Genomic DNA, 23,058 nt, shown 5'->3' on the forward strand with positions numbered 1-23,058 from the left:
GCTGCTTTATATTTTGAGTGTTGGATTATGAATTCTTGCCTCCCCACTTACAACCGATTTCTCGCAAGAGAGCTGGCCCTGGACTCTTACCTGGGAACCACACGAAAGGCATTTTTAGGAGGAAGTTAAAAGCGTAACTATATGCATTTCTTAAATAAGCAGCTGTACAGTAAAACCAACCTGATCAGTTCCCAACAGAGCTGCATTTTCAGGAAGACTATCAGAACAAGGGTTATCAACCATTATATGCTCAAACTGTAGAATCAAGATATTAGGGAAATCCCCCAAACTCACCAGGTGCCGCAACCTGAAGTGGAGTTGTTGGGACACTGCGACCACCTGATTCCTCTTCATGGGCAAGAAAGAGTGGTGTTTCATACATCCCTAAACCTGCAAGCAATTTGAGAGAAGTTAAACTGCGGTTCCCAGTAGTGATGTATGGAAGTGAGAGCTGGACCATAAAGAAGGCTGATCGCCAAAGAATTGATGCTTTTGAATTATGGTGCTGGAGGAGACTCTTGAGAGTCCCATGGACTGCAAGAAGATCAAACCTATCCATTCTGAAGGAAATCAGCCCTGAGTGCTCACTGGAAGGACAGATCGTGAAGCTGAGGCTCCAATACTTTGGCCACCTCATGAGAAGAGAAGACTCCCTGGAAAAGACCCTGATGTTGGGAAAGATTGAGGGCACTAGGAGAAGGGGACGACAGAGGACGAGATGGTTGGACAGTGTTCTCGAAGCTACGAACATGAGTTTGACCAAACTGCGGGAGGCAGTGGAAGACAGAAGTGCCTGGCGTGCTCTGGTCCATGGGGTCACGAAGAGTTGGACATGACTAAACAGCAACACCAAACTGGGGAACAGAATAATATCTAGCCACCAAAGTAATGAATCATCTGAACCAGTTTATTTTTTATGTGGTACTGGCCAGGAACAAAAGAACATCCCAGCTAGTTCTGTGCACCTTGAGTAGCGTTTTAAGGTGTTTTTCCTCCCTAACATGCAGGCTCTATGCTGCATGGCAAACCCAAGTTGTATGATTGAGATTCAAAGCGCAGTGTCCCTTTCATACTGAAAGCAAGAAGTAGAGATAATTTGCATTCACTTTCTGTTTGTACAATGGAATTTAAAGACAAAAAAAATTCAAGGACCAAAGAACCAAACCAGAACTCCACTGAATATACAACAGAAAGACAGGAGTGAATATTTGTACCTCCTTGTGATGCAAGCTGACCGAGATCTGACTGACCGGAGGTTTGTGGCATGTCTTCAATAGGTCCAAACCTGAATCTAGGAACTCCAGCCACCTGAGGGGAGCTAGAAGAAAAGTTGCAGTCAGTTTATCAATCATAAGTTTACTGCCCCTTAGTGGGATAAATGGGGAAGAAGAAAAGGAACAAACAAAGGAACCGCACGGCAGTGGTTTGCTGGAGCAGACATCCTATTTCTGCGATGTGTTTCCATACGAGTCTTCCCAAGGGTAAGGGCCAACATTTGCTGACTGAGTAAACAATTTATGCATATCCTTCAAAAGAGGAGAGATGCTGAGAATGTCTAAACACTTGAAGAAGTTGTGCTGTGGAAACAGAGTAAAGCTGCCCAAGAATGTTTAGAGAAAACTGCTGGCCAGGCCCCTGGAAGGAATTCTTTTGGTATTTTGACTTACATATAGCACATCATTACTATGTAATTACTATGTAACTGAAGGTGCCACTTACTGAATCGCTTCTGCAAATCCATCTGTACGATGAGGTACCACCAATGTTGGGGTGCTTGGAACAGTCCTGTCCTCATCATCAAAAAAGTGCTGCTGCTGAAGAAGACATTAAAATGACAAGTGAACTCAACAACTACAGTCGCACCTGGAAGTCAAACGGAATCAGTTCTGGAAGTCGCTTCAACTTCAAAAACGTTCGGAAACCAAAGCGCGGCTTCAGATTGGCTGCAGGAGGCTCCATCAGCCAATTGGAAGCCCCGTTGGGACATTCGGGTTCCAAAGAAAGTTCGCAAACCGCAACACTCACTTCCGGGTTTGCAGTGTTCAGGAGCCAAAACCTCCAAGTACCAAGGCATCCAAAGTATGACCGTACTCCTATTACTACACATTTTTAAACAGCCAGCCCCTCTTAATATCTCGCTCGGTGTAATAAAATGACGTCCAATTTCTGTATACAGTCATACCTCGACATCTGAATGCTTCGACTTCCGAAGGTTTCGACTTCCAAAGTTGACAACCCCAGAAGTCTTTTGGATGTTGAAGCGGCGCTTCAACATCCAAAAACCTCGACTTACGAAGATGGCCGCGGAATGGATCGTCTTTGTAAGTCGAGGTACCACTGTATATGCCCAATCCATATTCTGAGGAATAACCGAAACGTGAAAATTCAGCTGACAAGTACTTTCAAGGACAGTATTTCAAAGGAAAGGTGCAAGACTTTGTGCTGAAGGAGCAAACACATTATTGTAGAAACATCCTGCTTTTTTAGCTGCATCATTAATAATTGGATTATTAATCTGAATAATGTGGTCTGTTGAGGGTAGGAGGCTACCATGTGGCTACTCAGTTCTTTCTAAAATGCTCCCTACATGTAATAGAAACGGCTCATCACACAATCTTGATTAACTGAAGTTTCAGTTGTACCCATAGCAGAAAATGTTTAGAAACTGTACTACTTACCATGCCACCTATGCCAGGGGTTAGCTGAAGTCCACGTCCTACAGACTGCCTCCGCGGCATTTGGATTCTCTGTACGTTCAAGAAAATGCCAAACGCTTCAGTACACATTTAGGTGGGGCACCCTCAGGGCCACTGGCCAAATACACCCCAAGCTCTTAATAGCTGGCTCCTTTAAATTCCCTTATGATGACCACCCCCTTAAACTGAGTATACCAATGGCACCACATAAAAGCAAACAGGAGTGGCAGAACAGCTTCCCATCATAGACCATGAAAAGGAAAACCACGGCAGGCAAACATGCCCTGGTTTGCTTTCATTCTTATAGAGTAGAATTGTAGAGTTGGAAGGGAGCATGAGGATCACCTAGTCTAACAACCTTGCAATGCAGGAATCTTTTTCCCAAACCCACAACCCTGAGATTGAGAGTCTCAAGTTTTACTAGCTGAGCCATCCCAGCAGACAAACGGCACCTTCCTCTTAGGAGATACAGATGGATTTGCAAAGAGAATCTAGGACTCTGGGCAAGCAACTGCAATGCTTGTCCTCCTTCTAAAACAAAAGATTTTATAAACAGCAACAATCCTAAGTGGTTACGAGCGTTCACTTATATAATCTATTGTCTTGGACTGACATGATGTTGTATTTTGATTTAAAAGAAAAGAATAAAGACCATTGCTCTTACCACTGTGAAGAAAATGCTATGAGGTTTTGGGTTTTCTTTTTAGTTTATTTTTTATTTTTTATTTTTTTTAGAAAAACCTTTATTGATTTACATGAATAAAAACCATAACAGATAACAATCATCATTGCATTTATATAAGCTTAACCACAATTCATCACAAGAATTCATAGAGTTTGCAAAAAAAAAAGGAAAAAGAAAAAAGAAAAAGGGAGAAAAAGAAAAAAAACAGGAGAAATAAAAAGGGAAGAGAAAAGGGAAAGGAAAAGAAAAAAGGAAAAAGGAAAATGGATATATAGATAAGGTAGAATAAAAAGAAATAGAAAAGAGTTAACAAGAACGTTGAGACTCAAAAAGAAAAAGAGAGGAGTCCCAAGAAATACAAGAAGAAAAAAGGTAAGTCCAAACAGGTAAGTCACTACTTCCACCGCTTCTTCGTACAGTTACAATCGTAGTACGTAGTCTGTCTTTTTGTAAATATCGTAGTTATATCAGTAGTCAGTTTACAAGTCTTCTAATTCCAGTTCTCACGTCCGACAAGATCATTCGAGGCACAACCGAATTTTTGTCCCCTTGCCATATTTCCCCAGGTATTCATTTAAACATTCCCATTGTTTTCTAACTTTGTTTTTGGGTTTTTGATGGATTATATCCGTTAGTTTTGCTAGCTCTAAGTACTCACACACTTTGTCAACCCATTGTCCTTTAGATGGGATGTTAGTACTCTTCCAATTGCTGGCTATTAGCAATCTTGCAGCCGTTGAGGCGTACAAAAAAATACTTTTTTTTTCACTCGGTATGTTATTATTCAAAATGCCTAATAAATACATTTCTGCTTTTTTTACAAATGAGGTTTTTAGTAGTTTTTTGATTTCCTCATGAATTGCTTCCCAAAAATTTTTAATCATCGGGCATGTCCACCATATGTGAAACAAACTGCCGGAGGCTGCATTGCATCTCCAGCATTTGTTACTTAGAAATTTGTTTATCTTAGCCAATTTTTCCGGGACCATATACCACCTATAGTGCATCTTTATATAATTCTCTCTCAACGTATAGCAAGCAGTAAAATTTATATCTTTTGACCAAAATTTTTCCCAGTTTTCATGTGGTATTTCATAACCTAGGTCTTGTTCCCATTTTCTTAGCCATGTCCCTTTTTTTTCTTCTTCCTGCTCACTCTCACCTAGCAGCTTGTAAACTTTTGCTATGATCTTATCGTTATTAAATAATATTTCCTTTTCAAATTTAGTTATTTGAGTATTAATTCCCCGTGATTTAACATCTTTATCGTATGTAGCCTTCAATTGGAAAAATTCTAACCAGCTTATCCCTAATAATTTTAGATCCTCGTATTTTTTTAGGTTGGTGGTCCCTTCTTTATTTTCTATCAATTCTCTGTAGGTCGGCCACAGTTTTTTCTTGTTGCACCTCAGCATGGCATTAGCCTCTACTGGGGATACCCATCCGGGTAGTTTATTCGTAATCTTTTCTTTAGTTCTATCCCACACCTCGAGCAAAGCTTTCCTCAAGATGTGGTTTTTAAATCCTTTATGTGCCTGTGCCTTCCCATACCATAGGTAGCCATGCCACCCGAAAACCTTGTCCCATCCCTCAATATTCAAAATTTCTGTGTTATTAAGAAGCATCCATTCTTTGAGCCAGCTCCAGCAGGCTGCTTCATAGTACCTCTTCAGGTCTGGGAGCGCCAATCCTCCTTTATCCTTTGGTTTTATTAGATTTTCCATTTTTATTCTGGCTTTCTTGCCCTGCCAGATGAAGTCAGCTAGGTCCTTCTGCCAGTCTTTAAAATGTCTAAGTCCCAAAATTATTGGGATATTTTGAAAGAGGAACATTATTTTTGGTAGAACCACCATTTTTATCATTGAGACTCGTCCCCAGATTGACAATCTTAATTTGTTCCATTTGGCCATACTGTCTTTGATTTCTTTCCATTTTTTAAGATAATTGTCTTTAAGTAAGTTGGTGTTTTTATTCGAGATCCAAATTCCCAAGTAGTTAACTTTTTTCTCTATTTTGATTCCTGTTTTCTTTACTAAATCTTCGTTGTCTTTCTCCTTCATATTTTTTGTTAACATTTTAGATTTTTCTTTGTTTAATTTGAACCCCGAGACCCTGCTGAATTCTTTCATCTTAAGTAACGCTTTCATAATACTTTCTTGGGGCGCTTCTGTAACTATTATTAGATCATCTGCAAAAGCTTTCGTCTTATAACATATTGGCCCCACGTTAATACCTTTTATCTCTTTGTCTTTTCTTAACGCCGTTAACAATGTTTCTATTACCATAATAAATAATAGGGGGGACAGGGGGCACCCCTGTCTCGTCCCTCTTTCGATTTTGAAACCTCCAGTAATTTCGTTATTAATAATTATTTTTGCCTTTTGTTCTTTATATATTGCTCTTATTCCGTTTAGAATTTTGTTTCCCAATTTTAAATTTTCGCATACATTAATCATAAAAGGCCAGGATACACTGTCGAATGCCTTTTCCGCATCGACAAGTAGCATTGCGATTTCGAGGCCTGGTTTCATATCAACATATTCCAGAAGATCTATAATTGTTCTGATATTGTCTTTTATTTGCCTTTGGGGGAGAAAGCCTGCCTGGTCTCTATCTATTATTCTGCTCAAGAAATTTTTTAGTCTATTTGATAGTATGCCAGTAAAAATTTTGTAATCTATATTTAATAGAGAAATTGGCCTGTAGTTTTTAAATGGGTTACAATTTCAAAACACCCATCCACCACTAGGCAGGGGGCCTTCTTGGCAGTGGCGCCCACACTGTGCAACGCCCTCCCATCTGATGTCAAGGAAATAAACAACTATCTGACTTTTAGAAGAGATCTGAAGGCAGCCCTCTTTAGGGAAGTTTTTAATGTTTGATGCTTTATCGTGTTTTTAATATTCTGTTGGGAGCTGCCCAGAGTGGCTGGGGAGACCTAGCCAGATGGGCAGGGTATAAATTTTTAAAAAAATGTTGTTGTTGTTATATTCCTGAACACTTGTACTGCTCACAAAGCAACTACCAGATTTAAGGGCAAGATCAAACATATCCAGGTATGGCAATATATAAATGCCACAATTTATAAATGCTCATATTTCAGCTGAAGAGGATCCACCTAAGAACAATTTGCCAAATGCACAAAATAAAATTCAGCGTCCAAGTGGTCTCCATACCTGTACTGGTGGCCCCAGCTCCTGCGGTGGAGCAGGAATAGCATGAATAGTCAGTCGTGGGGGCAAGGGATGAGGTCGAGGTGGGCGTGGTGTCTGTCTCTCCGAAGCAGATGTTGGCTGCTGTTCCCTGGGGCTTTCCTGAGAAAATGTAGACTCTGCTGCGCCTGCGCTCCCGTCACCTTGTAACAAATAAATGTATGTTTAGAAAAAGGCATTTGTAACCCCAAACTCTGTAGCGAATCATTTCTAGTCCTTTCACTCATTTCTAGCGAATCATTTCTAGCCCTTTCACTCATCCATTTGCTGCAGTGAGGTTTTTCAAGAGTGTTTGATAGGGCGTCGTGGAATATGGATATAAAATTTACAGCATGTTACGGTTTAATATGAAAATGATATATTGTTGGTATCTAACACTGGCAAAAATGTCTAAATCTAAATCAAACAAGTGCTGGAAATGTAAAGAGAAAGAATGATATTTTTAATCATATGTGGTGGTCTTGTAGTAAGGATAAAGCTTACTGGGAAATGATATATAATGAACTGAAAAGGATGTTCAAAATAAATCTTTGGAAAAAAAGAAGAAGCTTTTCTTTTGGGAATTATAGGGACAGAACTACCTATATTATATAAAAAATTATTTATATACGCTACTACAGCAGCAATAATGCAACTTGCCCCAAAATGGAAAGAAGCAGAAGTCCCAGCAAAGGAAGAATGGATACAAAAACTGATGGAATATGCAGAAATGGCAGAACTTACTAGAGGAATAAGAAATCAAGACAACAAACTTTTTTAAATAAAAGAATGAAAATGGTTTATTGAATATTTACAGATAAATGGCAAATGGATAAAAACATTGGCAGGATTATTGTAATAACCTGCAGTTTCATACGAGTATATATTCAAAGTAGATAATTAAATGAGCAAATTAAATGAATTTGGATATGCAGAAGATATTGAAAAATAAATTTAAGGAACTGCAAAAAGAGGGGGAAGTAAGTCAAACTTTTATAAAAGAAAGAAAAAAGATATAGGGCACAATGACCGATTCCACTGCACAGGGCGCGGAGCCGGGGGGGAGGTGAGCTGCAGGGTAGGGGTGTCGCAATTATGACATAGTGAATCGAACAGAACGAAAGGCGCCAAATTTGGGCCTTGCACAGGGCGCCGCTGAAATTTGAAAAGCCCAAAGTCCACCCTGTTTGCTGCAATGAACTTTGTTTCATTTCATTACCAGCAAAACGGAAGCTGGGAAAAGGACCGACTTTTTGTCAAAGCGGAATTACAACAGGACACATTGCTTCCTTTCCTTCCTCTGCCCCTGCAACCCCAGAAACACAGAATTCAGTGAAAATGAGCTATACCACAATTTTGAGAGTCAGCTGCTCGCTGGCTGCTTTCCCCTCCAGCGATGCTCTCTTCCGTTTCTGTACTGGGGTCCATTCCATCAGTCCCCTGAAACAGACCATCAGAAGATCCGCGGTATTGACAGCTTCTTAAATTACTTTCTCTTTAAGATTTTACAATCCCTCCTTTTAACCTCACAAACTATCTGCTGTGCTTTAAACCAGCCAGCAAGCTACAACCTACATTGCTATTCCCGCAACTACCTCTCGTCTTCCATTTGCTTTGAGAAACATTTTCTCCTTGGGATCAAACTAGACGCACTCTCAGTTTAAGCATGACAACGACCTGGTCAACGCCAAACATACAATTTTGCCTGCTGTTTTTACCTCTGCATCGTCCGCTTCATAGCCATCATTGCCATCAACGCTCCCAGTGCCTTCGTTGCTATCATCACCTTCATCACCCATTCCTGTGTCTTCATCTTCATCATCCTCGTCATCTTCTTCCTCGTCTTCATACTCCTAATGCAACAATTAACATTTGAGAAATTAAACAGGCCCATTTTAAAAATTTGCTCACAATCATTTCCTTTTTTGTATGAAGAAAAGTGGGACGCAGTGTGAGGAATGAAACAGGACTGGGCTCTTGCACGGAGCTGCGGATTATTAACAGGGATTTAGAAGTTTTGGTCCTCGGTTGCGGTGTGTGAGGGGGAAATGCTCTTAGAGTAAGGAGTACAAAAGTGTTGCTGCCTTCTGCATCTGAGTCAAATTCATACATTTTAATGGCGGCATCAGCTGCAGCCATGGTGTACTCAACCTACACAACTCTAGACCCCTCTTCCAGACTCCTAGGTACCTGATAATAATCAAGAACTGTATTTTTTATTTTAAAAAAGGGGGGGGAGGGAAACCAAAATATCATTTTACATTATCTGCAAACTATATCCGATTCAGGTAGTAAATATTTAACGCTTAGGGGAACAGTAAATATTTTAAAATACACAGCCTTCTTTTTCTTGGTGTGCACCGAAGATATAGAGTTTAAGGTGAACTGCCTTATTGGCCTAGAAAAAAAAGGACTCATCTGCTAGTCTAAGGCATTTTAAGATGTGCAATACACACATTTACAGTGAATGCAAAACAACAACAACAACCCACAACCAATATCAAACACTCTCAAAAAACCTCAGACTGTAGAGCCCTAGTAATTTATGTGCAACGAGTGAGTAGCAACTTATGCTGGGTAGAGACATCATTTTTATTTTACAAAACACACACACACACATACTTCTGCTTCGCCATCGTTTTCTTCATCCTCATCCTCTTCATCGTCGCTGTCGATAACAATGACATCATCTCTCTTGCCCTGGCCATCCTGGGACGATGCTGTATTCTGCTGATCTGACTGAAGATCTATTGGTAGGGACTGAGAAGTCTCCTCACTGTCTTCCATGGGAGTATAGTCCCCTTGTGTTACACCCTAAGTCAAGACAAATCTAATAAAACCCAAAGTAATGCCAACAGGAGGAGTACCTCCAGGATTTATAGCTATTTGCCATATGCTGATATTATATAAAAAAGTCTATGTGATCCAATTTTGAGCCAGAATTTCTAGTCTGCCAACCAGAAAGACTTAAAAGGAGCATGTCAATACTCAGGATCCTATTTGAAACAAAATAAAAAAAATTCCTTCCAGTAGCACCTTAGAGACCAACTAAGTTTGTCATTGGTATGAGCTTTCGTGTGCATGCACACTTCTTCAGATATCTGATATATTTCCATATCTGAAGAAGTGTGCATGCACACAAAAGCTCATACCAATGACAAACTTAGTTGGTCTCTAAGCTCCAGAAGCAGCAGCAGCAGCAGCTCACACCACCAATGAAGGTCAGAATCCTCCCATGACATATGCATGAGATGCAAAATGTTCCTCTGGTTTGAGGAAGACTTGCTTACTTCTCCAATGGAATCCTGAGAATCCTGATTGTAGGCTTGAGTTTCTATTTCTCCATCTGTGCTTTCTTCTGCAGTCACTTCCTCCTGAAACATGACGTCAATTTGTTACACGAATTTAAGTGACAGATGATGGGGAAAATGTCAAGATCACCTGCAATGCGTGCCATGCATATAATGTTCTACCTGAGTTTCTTCACCGTACAAGGCAAATAGACAGCAGCAAATCTTTAAGCAACTGTTCCACCTATCTACGAGAACCAACTCAAAATTCACTCTAAAGTCAATGCTTTACATCCTATGTAATTATGAACAGAACAACAAGAATAAAAACCCAATTAACAAGAAGAGGATTTTTCACATCTTCCATAGTTCACTATTGCACAAATGTGATTCTTATTTACACTAAGGCCTTGCTCAAAATAGATCGTTTGACCTGCAGCTACTTGATTACTCATTATTTGATGTCTGGCAGCTGAAAGTGTGTCATGATTTCAGTGAAAAGCAGGCCTGGCTCGCCCATTGACTCCACGGCGCCTGGGCGATCAGGGGGCGCCGACGGGCGCCCCAGCAAGTGGGGGAGCTGCCCGGCGGCCTCCCTTTTCCCTCCACCAGCCGCGCCGGGAGAGCAGGGAGGTAAGCGAATGGAACACGGGCACTAGGACCCTGTTCCGCTCTGCAGCGCCAGGGTCATCCCTCACCCCGGCACTGCGTTTCATTGGTAGAAGCGACGCCACATGGCAGCACCTCTACCACTGAAACACAGCGCCCTGTTGGCGGGAAGGAACCCGGCACAGCCCAGCCTGCTCAGCCACCCCGGCCCGCTGGGAGAAGGGAGGAAGGCCGCGCAGAGCAGCGGCACCCCTCCCCCACTCAATCCGGCATCGGACAGGCGGGCGGCCTCCAGCACAGCGTGGCACGCTGTGAGGCACGGGGGCCACTGTGAGGCTCCCGCTGCCCGGCACACCAGGTAAGAGTTTTCCTTTTTTTAAAAAAAAAAAGAGTGGGGGGCGGCGACGAGGGATCCCTGCACCAGGGCGCCTGATGACCTTAAGACGGCCCTGGTGAAAAGTATTACATTTGAAAAGACACCAAGTACGATGTTTAGGTATCTCTGGACCAAAGTAGACGTGGTGTTAATTCCATGAATGTAATTCAAATTGCATGTTATTTGGCATGTACATAGAAGATCGGGGCAAAGATGAGCAGCCTCAGGGCTCTTTCGTGACCAAGTTCCTGACCAAGGATCCTGTCTCTACAGCTGCTACCTGCATTTCTAAGGAAGCCTTCATTGGTGGCAATGAAATATCTCTCGGAAATGGAAATAGCAGCTTTGAAGAGGGAATTTTTGTCAAGGCAACGGAAGGGAGAAATTCCCCGTCCCCCATTCCCAACGCTGCTCAGCCTTTCCTCAGCACCTGATATTTACGTAACAAAAAATGTGCACACAATTCACATCACTTCTCGTTTGACCCAGTGAAGGTTTGCACACACCATACAGGTATCATGGAAATTTGCACACTAAAAATGAGAAGCCTGCAGTCAAATACGAGCAGAACAACCCAACCTAGCCAACAGAACCTGCCAATTGTGTTTGACACTGGGTGATGTGACAGGTTTGTCACCGACCATTCCAAATGCTTCAGAGCTTTTAAAAGCCAGCTTTCTGGGGCAGTTTCCCCTCTTCTCCTAGCCCAGTTGCAATACCTATAACCAAACACAACTGTTCTTCTTACAAACCTCTGGCCCAACTCTTTGAACACTTCTCATTTTCTTTGCAATAGGCATATCAACCATCTCCTCAGGAATTTGGTCCGAGTTTTCAACTGTGCTATCATCTTCTTCCTCCCGGGAGCGTTTGGGTAAAGAAGAACTTGGTGTAGCTGAAACTTAAGGAGAAAATTTCATTAAATTCAAAACACACTTTGCCCAAGACACAAAGAAAAACAAATGATTGTGGCTTTCTTTTTTTGAGGAGCACCTTGAAGACTGATGCTGGCACTTTAAAATTATTTCTTCCAATTCAAAATTATATATTTAAATAAAAACCAAAGATTATTTAGTGCTTTCCCTAAGTCTACAGAAGCAAAACTGGCCAGGTAAAGCCCTTAATGCTTCTAATTTAGGAAATTTAACCAACCTGTGACAAATACTGCTGTCGAAGTAGACGGTCTTTCTATCTGTGAGCTCTGCACCACCTCCAAAATTGTGGGGGATGGATCTTGAGTGGCTGGTTCTATCTGAGGATGGCTCTGCTGAGTGGGCTGAACAAAAGCTGTCGCCTGAGTTTGCTGCTGAACTGTCAAGATGGGCTGGGAGAGAGAAGTCTGGACATTGGGGCTTGTGGAGCGCACAGATCCACTTGTGCTTCCATAGACTGGAACATGCTCGACTGGTCCTTCCGACTGCATAGCTGAAATAAAATTGTTGTAACCGTTAGTTCCAGCCACATAATATTCAACTTTTTCAAAAATGAGAAAGCTATAGCTGTGGCCTGCGGTTCAGATTGGTACCCAGCACTGACAACAGAAACAAGTGAAATGCTTCACAACCTATAGACTAGGGGACAGTCCTTTCTACAAACCATAATTGTGTATTTCAGCTGTATGGAAGTTAACATGCATGCTACTTTAATGAACATGACAAACCCATCGCCTGCCTACTACAGCATTATTCTTTTCTATTAACTACCTTTGAGAAGACAAACAGATCTAGGCATTTCTGTGTACTGTTCCTCACTTCCTGTTTCTTTCCCTTCGGCATTTTCAAAATTCAAATTGGTTTTTGCAACTACAGTGGAAGTTTTCCATTTCTACAAAAAGCAATATAGATTTTCAGGGTTTCATTTTTAAAAAGAGCACTGAGGTTCCACAAAATCCTTGATATAGGAACATCCCAAGAACCAGGATTGCAACCATGAACATTCCACTCCAGGGCCAGTGCTTTTTTTCTTCTTCTAAAAAGTGATTTGGTGTACTCTCATTTTGACTCAAGAAAATCACCATTTTATAATTCAAATCAGGAAAAATAAATACAGTAAATGGACAAAAGTACAAAGATCCACAAAATGTTTAGGGATATGTGTCCCCCTGCATCCTCCCAGAAAAAAGCACTACCTAAAGCACTTTATGTTATAATGTTCATTCTATCGAATCCCAACCTCAACCATCAGAAGAGTTTCCTCACTTTATGAATTGAATGGCCTCACAAACAGTACAGGAGGCAAAATATGCCTCTGTGTTCTAATGCTTCTGATGCAGTGGCCCATAGAATCCTAGAAATTACACATAAAAAAAATTACTATCCAGCATATACCATGTTAAGCCTTTTGATCAGTAATGTACCTTCCTGAGTTTCCACCTGTGTTGTTGGCATAACTGTGGCTGTTGGGGTAGATGTAGGATTTGTGACAGTTGTTGGAGTCAGCATTGGGCGGATGCTGGCCCTTGGGGTCGATTTGTTCCCAGCTATTGCAGCTGCTGTCACTTTGCTTGGAGTAGATACAACAGGAGTTGGTTTGATGTTGGCTGTCGGTGGATCTGAAGTACTAGCACTAGATAAAAGACAAAGTTGTATGTGTTAGATATTATTCTAAATATATGCAAATAAGTACAATGTAACCAGTCTTCACTGGAGTAATGTGTAGAAAGGTAAAGGTAAAAAGGTAAAGGACCCCTGGATGGTTAAATCCAGTCAAAGGTGACTATGGGGTTGCAGCACTCATCTCGATTTCAGGCCGAGGGAGCTGGCGTTTGTCTGCTGACAGCTTGCCAGGTCTTGTGGCCAGCACGACTAAACCAGTGCAATAGGACATTGTGACGAGTGCCAGAGCCCATGGAAATGCCGTTTACCTTCCTTCCACAGCGGTACCTATTTATCTACTCATGCTGGTATACTTTCGAACTGCTAGGTTGGCAAGAGCTGGGACAGAGCAACAGGAGCTCATTACCACTGTGGGGATTCGAACCGCCGACCTTCCGATCGGCAAGCCCAAGAGGCTCAGTGGTTTAGACTGCAGTGCTACCCGCATCCCTAATGTGTAGAACAGACGGGGCTATAATGTATAAAATGTCTAGGCTCCCCAATTAGCCCATTCCCGTCTACCAGTCCCACAGCTGATCAAGCCCCCAGGAGAGGGCTTTGTTAAATGGCTGCCCACCCTTCAGTGGAGCAGTTAACAAAGCCCCACCCCCCGCCTCTTACCTGATCAAGACAATTTGAGCACAGGCCGGCAGGTGGGAAGTGAGCTCTGCTGCCAGTGGCCGGGGAGCTACAATATATCACTAGCTCAGAAAGTCGGAAACTCGTATTGCGGCATGACTGTCATACAATTAATTTAGTATCGCCCTGTGCCAGTAGCAGCTTAAAAAACAAGTGTGGGAAGGATCGAGAGTATGAAAGAATGAACACAAGAACTCACATTCCTCTGTCACCTGCAGCAGGAGTTGACTTAAGGGTAATCTGTCTCTGCTGTTCTGGAGCCTATTGGACAAAATGCTTCAGTAAGCTACAGGATTCAAAATATCAGTGCAAATGATTGTATGAAATAGCACCTAAGTCTTGCATTCTACTGAATTATTCTCAGAATATTGACGTTTGTGTTTTTATTTATTGAGACAATGAATTCTGAGAAGGCGGTGGACTATTCTTCACTGGAAGTTTTAAAGCAGAAGTTGGATTTTCATCTGTCATGGACTACATGGACATGGAGGTTGGACTAGATTTCCCCTAGGGCCCCTTCCAACTCTACAATTCTATGATTCTATGCCACCTTCCAAAATCCATACCCCTCAACCACCACAACCGATGTAGTGGCAGCTTTAGTGGATGGGAATTTGGTATCAAACTACAAAACTAGAGCTGCACAAATTGTCTACCTCAGGGGTTCCCAACAAAATTTTCTCGAGGACCCCTCATCGAGCCGCTATTGTGACAAGGACCCCCATTAATTCCTAATCCTAAAATTAAAAAGTGAGAGCCAAATTAAGACTTTTTATATTTTATATCTATACGTTTTTTACAGTTCTTCCTCTTCATCTGTAGGCCTTTGTCGTTTTAACAAACCACTTTTTAACCAACGGTCCATTTTTAACTACGCGAACTGTAGCTTCCGCGAAAAACAACGCTTTGTTTACAAACACTACTGTTTTGCAAAGAGGCAGCGCGCGCCAGGGAGGAGGGAGGGGAATGGAGAAGACAGAGTACCTGCGCAGTAGCGCACAAATGAAGCCGACACGCGCAAAGCATCTTGGGGAGGTGAGCCTTAGTAGAATGCGCACGCTGCCTCTTTGCAAAACAGTAGTGTTTGTAAAGCGCCACCTAACGGCATACAGCAGAACTACTGCCTCTATCTAATTCTAGTTTTGCGCTAGACTCTGCTCATGCAGGAAGCGGCCAAAACAAAAAATCTGTTATCATACGAAATATATTTTATTTTTTATTCTAATAGCATCTTGCGGATCCCTCTGGCATAGCTCGCGGACCCCTGGGGGTCCGCGGACCACCTGTTGGGAACCACTGGTCTACCTTATCAGTTTTTTTAAAAAAAGAAGGTAAAGGACCCCTGGACAGTTAAGTCCAGCCAAAGGCTACTATAGGGTTGTGGCGCTCATCTCGCTTTCAGGCCAAGGGAGCCGGCGTTTGTCCACAGACAACTTTCCGGGTCATGCGGCCAGCAGGACTAAACGGCTTCTGGCGCAACGGAACACCGTGACGGAAACCAGAGCACATGTAAACGCTGTTTACCTTCCCGTTGCAGCGGTACCTATTTATCTACTTGCTCTGGTGTGCTTTCGAACTGCTAGGTTGGCAGGAGCTGGGACAGCAACGGGAGTTCACCCTGTTGCGGGGATTCGAACCGCTGACCTTCTGATCGGCAAGCCCAAGAGGCTTAGTGGTTTAGACCACGGCGCCACCCACGTCCCTACCTTATTGGTAGATTCTGCTGGCTCATCTCGCTGCTCGTGGTGCCTCTCTTGCTGCTCTCGGAGCTCTCTCTCTAGGCGGCAAATGCGGCCTTCATACTGCGATTTAAGTGCGCTCATCCGCACTTCCAACTCAGTCTTCTGCTCTTCCAGTGCACCGCTCTTTTGTTTCCACTCCTCGCTTTCTTTGGTCAGCTGTTCCTTCGCACCTTAATTAAAGTATAGGAAGGCAAATATCCTCACTGTGAAAGTCCTTACCATGTCTCTTTATACAGGAATTTCGGGAACAGCTTTTTCATGAAGAACTCTGTCCCTGCAGGTCCCCTAATATCCAACATTTCCATTTTAGCATGGTGTTATGCAAATGTTCAAGAGCTACATTGAGAGGGGACTGGGATGAGGACCCCCTCCAATCCAAAATCCATGTCGGGTATTATATCTGCACAGTGGCTTGAGCATGTAGGCTCAAACCATGCAAGCAGAACACCACTCAAGAGTATGCTGCCTGCAAGGTTCCATCAACATGTGGTGTTGACCTCTCTATATAGGGCCCTTGCATTAACAGAATACTGGCACTAATCACAAAAGACTCCTACCCAGACGAGGGGCTGGCTCAAATCTGCCATCTCTGGGAGAAAAGTGTCCCTTAATTCTGGCTCTACCAAGAAACCAGAGTCTGCAAACAGCTCTTGGCTAATCAGTAAACAGATATAACTGCTTTTCTCCTCTTCATACTTACAGCACTTAGCTTAGGAGAAGGAAGATTTTTTCTGGCAGGTTCCTGCAACTAGGCCCATTAGTCCTGCTGGGACAACAGGCTCCCAGTTCTATTTCTACTGTGAAATAATGCAGCATCCAACGCATGGCCATCAGATGGGCTTGTGTGCTGGCACAGTTCCCTATCCCCTTGCCAAATACAACTCCTGATTATCTGGATAGGGCTAAGCCAAGTTCACAACAGCAGCGGCAGCTAAAGGATGGAATATTTAGGAGAAGAAAATAGGATTAGATATGATGTCATGCGCATCTGTCTGTTTATATACACACAATTTTGAAATCCTTTTGTGAACCTGACGAAGTGGACTCTCTCTTACGTAAGCTTCTACCTTGATCAAGTAGCTGGAACCTTGCACAACGTAAAAACCTTACGCCAAAGAACTAAAAATGGCCACTGCTTCGAAAGAACTGCCAGGCAATTCACCTGCTAACTGTGCAATCCTCTGCTTGGCAGCCAGAAGCGTCTTCTTCATCTTCTCCTCCTTCTCAGCAACCTGCTGCCTGAGCTGCTCCTCTTGTGATGTTTTTTCCTGTAGATCTTGCTGAAGACGGGAAGCGTCTGACTGAAGCTGGGCTACCTGTTCCTGGAGATTTTTTACTTCGGTGTCCTTCTCGCCGAGCGTCTACAGAAAGCAAGACATGGTAACTTTAGGATTCAGAATTGCTTTCAATCGCTGGGTGATTTGTGAAGTAGTGCAAGTTTTCTATGAGAAGATCCTAGACAATCTAAGAGCTCTAAGAGCACAGGATGTTTGAATCTGAGTATATTGTAAAGGTAGCTTCTCTCTGTGATGGAGCATTCTCTGAAACACTTATAAACGATTTTCTATGCCATTTTTTTTTTTTTTTACCACTACCTACTCTTCCCCAATGATTTCAGGGCAGCACACCTGGGAATATCCCTTTAAGGCAGATTAAGCTGAAACAGGACGACTGGGCCAAACCTCACAGCCATCCAGGGATCTGAACTTGGTCCCCCATCATACAAGCACAACATCCCACTTCAGTCTTTTTAATAAGCTGATTATTCATTTTGGGAGTTGGCTACAGACACATATGGACCTCGGAAAAGTCTCTCCCACCTTCTGTAAATTTTCAATCTGTCCTTCCAAGGCTTTTATCTTGGTCTCAGCTTGGCTCAGAGCTTCTTTCACTTCTTGAATTTCTTTGTCTGAAACATGTTGCTCTTGCTGTTCTGCAGAAGACGAAGTTGATGCTTCTGCAATCACCTAAAATTTTGGAAAGTAAACATCTGTGTTAGTGAATAGGATCGGTATTATGCAAGCTATTAACCAAAATTACAGCAGATTGTACATCCAATTTTTTATATATATATATATATATATAAAATCTCCTGCCCATCTGGCTGGGTTTCCCCAGCCACTTTGATCGGCTGCCAACAGAATATTAAACAGAATAATACTTCAAACATTCTACATTCCTGCAGCCTACCCAGACTAAAGCACAATGAAGACTAGCTGAATTTACAAAAATCTAATATGGAAGAGCTCTTCCATTTTTACTTATCAGAAGTTAAAACCTACCTTGTCGTGTTGTGCTTTCAGTTCTTCATACTGAGTCTTGTATCTACGTCCAATTTTCTTGACCTGTGTTATCGTTTTAACTTTCTCTTGGATGTCAGCCAGTTTAATGTCTAAATCTTTCTGAAGGGCATCCTTTTCAGTTTTCGTTTTTGCCAGATCTTCCCGGAGGGTCTGGACCAGATTCTGACTTGTTGTCAGTGAAGCATTTGACCTTGACAAAAAGTGAAAGAACTTCTAACACAACGGAAACCAAAGAGAGCTACTTTCTGTATACTTCTGCCTTTTATTATTGGAAAATGTGAGCAGTTTAAAAGAGGTATGAAAATAAAAATTAAGGGTCCTTGCTTATGGTATCTGAATCCACTGCGGCTGCTGCTACTACCAGCACCTGTGCTAAAGGCTGAACAAATATATCAGGATTAGAATTGTCAAGTCACCCCATTAACTGCTGAACAAGAACTTAATGTTTATAGGAACGGGTGCTTCTACCATCAAGCATTTGGCGTCTCCAAAATCTTAAGACAATCCTTGAAATTTACCTTGCAATTTCTGCTTTAAGCCTGCCTATGTCTTCACTCATCTGCTGTATGCGTTTGGTGTTGACCTCCTTCTCTGAAAGAAGCTTCCGATACTCTTCAATATCTGTATCTTTTTGTTGGCTCAATAAATGCTGCAAGAAGAAATTTACCTATGTGAGAGCGCTCTCTCTCTCTCTCTCTCTTTTACAATTTATCTTATTCCTCTGGTTTCTTTCATATATTTATATTGCACTTAGTATCAGAAGGGTATTCTATAAAGTGGTTTATAGAAAGATAACAAATACAAATATATAGCTATACATACACAATGAAACTAAAAAACAAAACTACAAAATATAAAATACCCACAAAGCAAAAAACACACAGCAACACACATTCTGAAAACTTCACGAGATTCAGGACTGCTGCCTACCTGTAATATTTAATTTATTGTAGCTATCCCTCCTCATGCCATTTAGCTTTTCTTCAATGCTTCCCTTCTTTCTATCTAAGCAAAAGTGTAAATGTATTTGCCCCAAATCTTATACCATATCTATTTGTCTTATTTCCCTATGAGCCCCTTTTCTTGTTCTTCTATTATGTAACATTTTCACCTATCTTGGAGTGGGGACTTCCTTATTGTACTCTGGAGAAATGTCCTGTTGAGGCATTGCAAAATAATAGTCCTTGAATCCAAGGTAAGCTCACCTGGGTCCGGGCTTTCCAGCGTTTGACATCCTCTTCCAAAAGCTTCTTCTCTGCTTGAAGCATCCCACTCTTCTCGCTCAGTTCAGCATTAGACTCTTGCAAAGGCAAGATATCAGCTTCCAGTTTACGCACCTGAACACATAACGGTTTAGAAGTTACTTCGAGTGACTTTGCTTCCTGGTACAGCCAAAATCTTCACATCCAGAGTTTAACGTCGTGTCTCAGTGAATGATCAGCTCCTTGATTTGAAACTTTCAAAGGTCTCAAATTACTGTAGGTTGAAAATTACGATTTGACACAGTAGGAGCCAAGTGTATATTCTGTAATTTCTCATTTTGTTCAATAATTTGTGATTTTCAGTGTTTTAGGATTTTGAAAGCTAGATTTAAAATTCATACTGACTTTTGCTTGCATTTGCTGCAGTTCCTGTTCCAGTCTCTCTTTCTCCTCCCTCAGCATCTTGTTGGTTTCTATCAAAACATTCATGGTCTCAGTCTTCTTCATTAGTTCTTCATGCTGAGCAATTGTTTTCGCTGTCACCTAAAATTCAACACAATAGTGAAATCCCAAACATGTGTATCAATATCTATGTTTTCAGGAAGATGCGACCTGGAGGGCTATTGTAATTTCCTTGGGAAACTTTTAAGTGCATTCATTAACACTGTTAACTCGGCAAAGTTAACTGTCAGAGCGAGGAATATATATATATATACAGTGGTACCTCTGGATATGTACCTGATCCGTTCTAGGGTGGGCCGTTCTCACCCCGAAAAGTACATATCCGGAGTGGCGCATCCACGCATGCACAAAGCACCGATAGAGCGCTTCTGTGCATGCGGCCGAACCCGGAAGTAAACACTTCCGCGTCTGCCGCGTACTTAAGCTGAAAATACGCAATCTGAAGCGGACGCAACCAGAGGCATGACTGTATATATTATAAAGGGTAAAAAAAAAGGTAAAGGACCCCTGGACGGATAAGTCCAGTCAAAGGCGACTATGGGGTTGCGGTGCTCATCTTGCTTTCAGGCCGAGGGAGCCGGTGCTTGTCCACAGACAGCTTTCCGTGTCATGTGGCCAGCATGATTAAACCACTTCTGGTACAACGAGACACCATGACGGAAACCAGAGTCCATGGTAATCTAACAAGTTTCTCCTACTCCAGGCTCTTACCAGGTTTCTGTACTGATCAGGCTCTGGCCCATTACATGAATCCAGTGGTTTTAAAACTATCTATAGCTCTATCAACAAACATCTCTGCTGCACAAACATTCTGAAACATCTGTTTGTCACAGTCAGTTCACGTAGAACAGTAGCCTGAGTTTTGACCCATATGAATTGTGGGTTCGCTGCATGAACACAGCCCACACTCCTTGTGGCTTTGCAATGCAGAGGAAGGAACTGACCAGTGGTCTTCCAGGGAGTCTTGGCCACCACTGCCAATCTTCTCAAGAGGAATCTCATTGTTTTCTAAAGAAGCCAGCTTAAATCTATAAGCATTCATCTTCACTTCAAACACCAGATGTTTTGGCACAGGCAAATTATCTCAGATTCTTTGTAAGTAACAATAGTTGTGTTTCTGAAATCAAGCCAGAGGTGTTCTCCAGATATTACCAACAAAACAAGCAGCACTTCTAATAAACTGCATGTCTGTCAACAGGACAGGAATGTTACTTCCGTTAACTTCTAACCAAAGGTGACCACGGGCACACGCATACATACCTGCACTTTCTCTCTCTCTGCATTCAGACTTTCCTGCAGCTGTTGGAGCTCCCTTTCCAAATGTTCCACCCTCTGGCGGTACCGTAAGCTCTCCACCTGAGCCACCTCAAACCTCGTTTCTGCAATCTCCTTTTCTCTGCGTATGAACCTGTGGTGGAAAGCAGCACTACTTGAGATTAAATGCCTCGACCAAATACTGTTTAGCCTGCAAAGCTAAAATTTCTAGGTTTTAAAGAGAAGTTGGAAAACATGACCCCCTGGGCTAATCGATATTGGGATTTGTTTCAGCCCTATAATGTTATTACAGGCAAATGCAGACACAGTGCGAGATCATATAGTTTAGGATCTGAAAGTGGCTGGTCAGACTGTGTTAACTATCCTAGGTTACCAGTGTGTGTGTGTGTGTGTGTGTGTGTGTGCATTGCTACCCTTGGTTAAGGTTTAAACCATGTTTCTGAATTGGAGTTTAGGAGCACCCTTCAGTTACCAACAGCCACATAAGATACCCAAGATGTAGAAGACACATGGGGCGAGGATTTGAGTGCAAGAAAGGACTGTGTCTACAATCCTGCTACTTCTTCCTGATCCCTAGAATATGGCTCTTTCAACAGCTTCAGAAAAATCACAATTGTTTCAATGAAGGCAGGAAAGCAAACCGGATTCTTGAAGAGCCACCCGCTTACCACAAAAGCCTACCCCCTTGCTTTCGACCACAAAGGTGGAGCAAAATCCCAACCCGATGATCTTCTATACCAATAGGAAGAAGTTTTGATTTTGTCAAATCTGCTCAAATACTAGGCATTTCAAAAATCCCCCTGAAACATTTGCAAATGGGCCCTGAAGCAAGGCACACCTAATATTTTGTTGGGAGTCACCCAGAGTGGCTGGAGCAGCTTCTAACAGTAATAATAATAAAGATGGTGCTCCCCCCAGATGTTGTCAATTATAGACTTTATCATCACTCTGGGGATTTGTAGTCCAACGTTTTCTGGAGGATACCCACTTTGTGCACTCCTGAGGTTCATTACTTTGCCAATTAAATATATCAATGACAGCAGATCCATACACTAAATAACACACACACCTGAGAATTTCCACCATCTGTTCTTGTGATTTCCCTTCTTCAGTGAGAGACACATTTAATGCTCCTGGCATGCCTTCCTTCAATGAAGACATCATCTTGTCGCTGAGAGTTTCCAGCTGTTCATGCAACAGTCCGTTTTGTTTTTCTAAGTCTTCACAGCGAGAAGCAAGCTTAGAAGCTTCATCCTTTAAGAAAATATAAAAGCTGATCACTTCAGAAGATTTTATTTTATTTTTTAATGCCACCCGCTTTCAGGATTGCACATATGTGTAAAACTTGTGCAGTCAGAAAAGTTACCTTTAACATTCTCTCTCTCTCTTCCCACGAAGCTCTGCTCTCTCGCAATGCAGCTTCTGCTTTCTGGGCAGCTTCCTCAAATTGCTGCTTTATTGTGGAATTCTTAGCAACTTGTTCTTTGGCAGCCTGCAAGGCTTCAACATCAGAGGCATGAAGCATCAGCTCCCGCTCATATTTATTTTGTGCTTCCGCTGCTATCTTGGCCTGTAAAAAACACACCCAGCTATCACCACTTCTGAACTTTTAAGGAATTCAATTCACTTTATTTGGCCCCCTGCACTTTAAAGGTTCTCATTTTGTCACTAAAGTGATGTGTAAGTTTAAGTGAGGAAAAGCAAAACCCAGCTTATTCCATGCTGGTTCTCCTAAAACTTAGAATACAAGAGTTTTCCACCACTGCATTCTAGATTAGACAGATTTATTTTTTGTAGCAGGAGCCCACTGATTACATAAGCTTGCATACAAGTTCCCAAGCGATATAGCAATACAGTGTCATTCTAACAAAAAGGAGAAAGACACTGATGCTTCACATTTTCAATGAGTGCAGACCAACATGCAATAAACTAAACATTCAATTACAGTGGTACCTTGGTTTACAACCATAATCCGTTCTGGAGGTCTGTCTGTA

At 42.1% G+C, this 23,058-nt stretch overlaps 1 protein-coding gene across 2 annotated transcripts in view; it reads right to left on the bottom strand.

The window, feature by feature from the left end:
• Nucleotides 1-23,058, bottom strand: part of TPR (translocated promoter region, nuclear basket protein) — a 52,678-nt gene that overhangs the window by 6,250 nt on the left and 23,370 nt on the right. The window contains exons 24-46 of one of the 2 annotated variants that reach the window (XM_035121592.2): nt 22,431-22,634; nt 22,134-22,318; nt 21,050-21,197; nt 19,733-19,870; nt 19,331-19,462; nt 18,644-18,774; nt 18,105-18,315; nt 17,643-17,789; nt 16,985-17,183; nt 15,787-15,992; nt 14,280-14,341; nt 13,204-13,412; nt 12,000-12,272; nt 11,600-11,748; nt 9,863-9,946; nt 9,195-9,386; nt 8,291-8,425; nt 7,922-8,012; nt 6,558-6,736; nt 2,679-2,747; nt 1,720-1,811; nt 1,215-1,318; nt 295-390 (exon numbers count right to left, since the gene is read on the bottom strand). In XM_035121592.2, the coding sequence (XP_034977483.1) occupies nt 295-390; nt 1,215-1,318; nt 1,720-1,811; nt 2,679-2,747; nt 6,558-6,736; nt 7,922-8,012; nt 8,291-8,425; nt 9,195-9,386; nt 9,863-9,946; nt 11,600-11,748; nt 12,000-12,272; nt 13,204-13,412; nt 14,280-14,341; nt 15,787-15,992; nt 16,985-17,183; nt 17,643-17,789; nt 18,105-18,315; nt 18,644-18,774; nt 19,331-19,462; nt 19,733-19,870; nt 21,050-21,197; nt 22,134-22,318; nt 22,431-22,634 (3,436 nt within the window). Of the gene's footprint in view, nt 1-294; nt 391-1,214; nt 1,319-1,719; nt 1,815-2,678; nt 2,748-6,557; nt 6,737-7,921; nt 8,013-8,290; nt 8,426-9,194; nt 9,387-9,862; nt 9,947-11,599; nt 11,749-11,999; nt 12,273-13,203; nt 13,413-14,279; nt 14,342-15,786; nt 15,993-16,984; nt 17,184-17,642; nt 17,790-18,104; nt 18,316-18,643; nt 18,775-19,330; nt 19,463-19,732; nt 19,871-21,049; nt 21,198-22,133; nt 22,319-22,430; nt 22,635-23,058 lie in introns of both variants that reach the window. The other variant, XM_035121591.2, reaches the window with a different exon arrangement.

This window comes from Zootoca vivipara, chromosome 7 (assembly GCF_963506605.1).
Source record: "Zootoca vivipara chromosome 7, rZooViv1.1, whole genome shotgun sequence".
Taxonomy (NCBI): domain Eukaryota; kingdom Metazoa; phylum Chordata; class Lepidosauria; order Squamata; family Lacertidae; genus Zootoca; species Zootoca vivipara.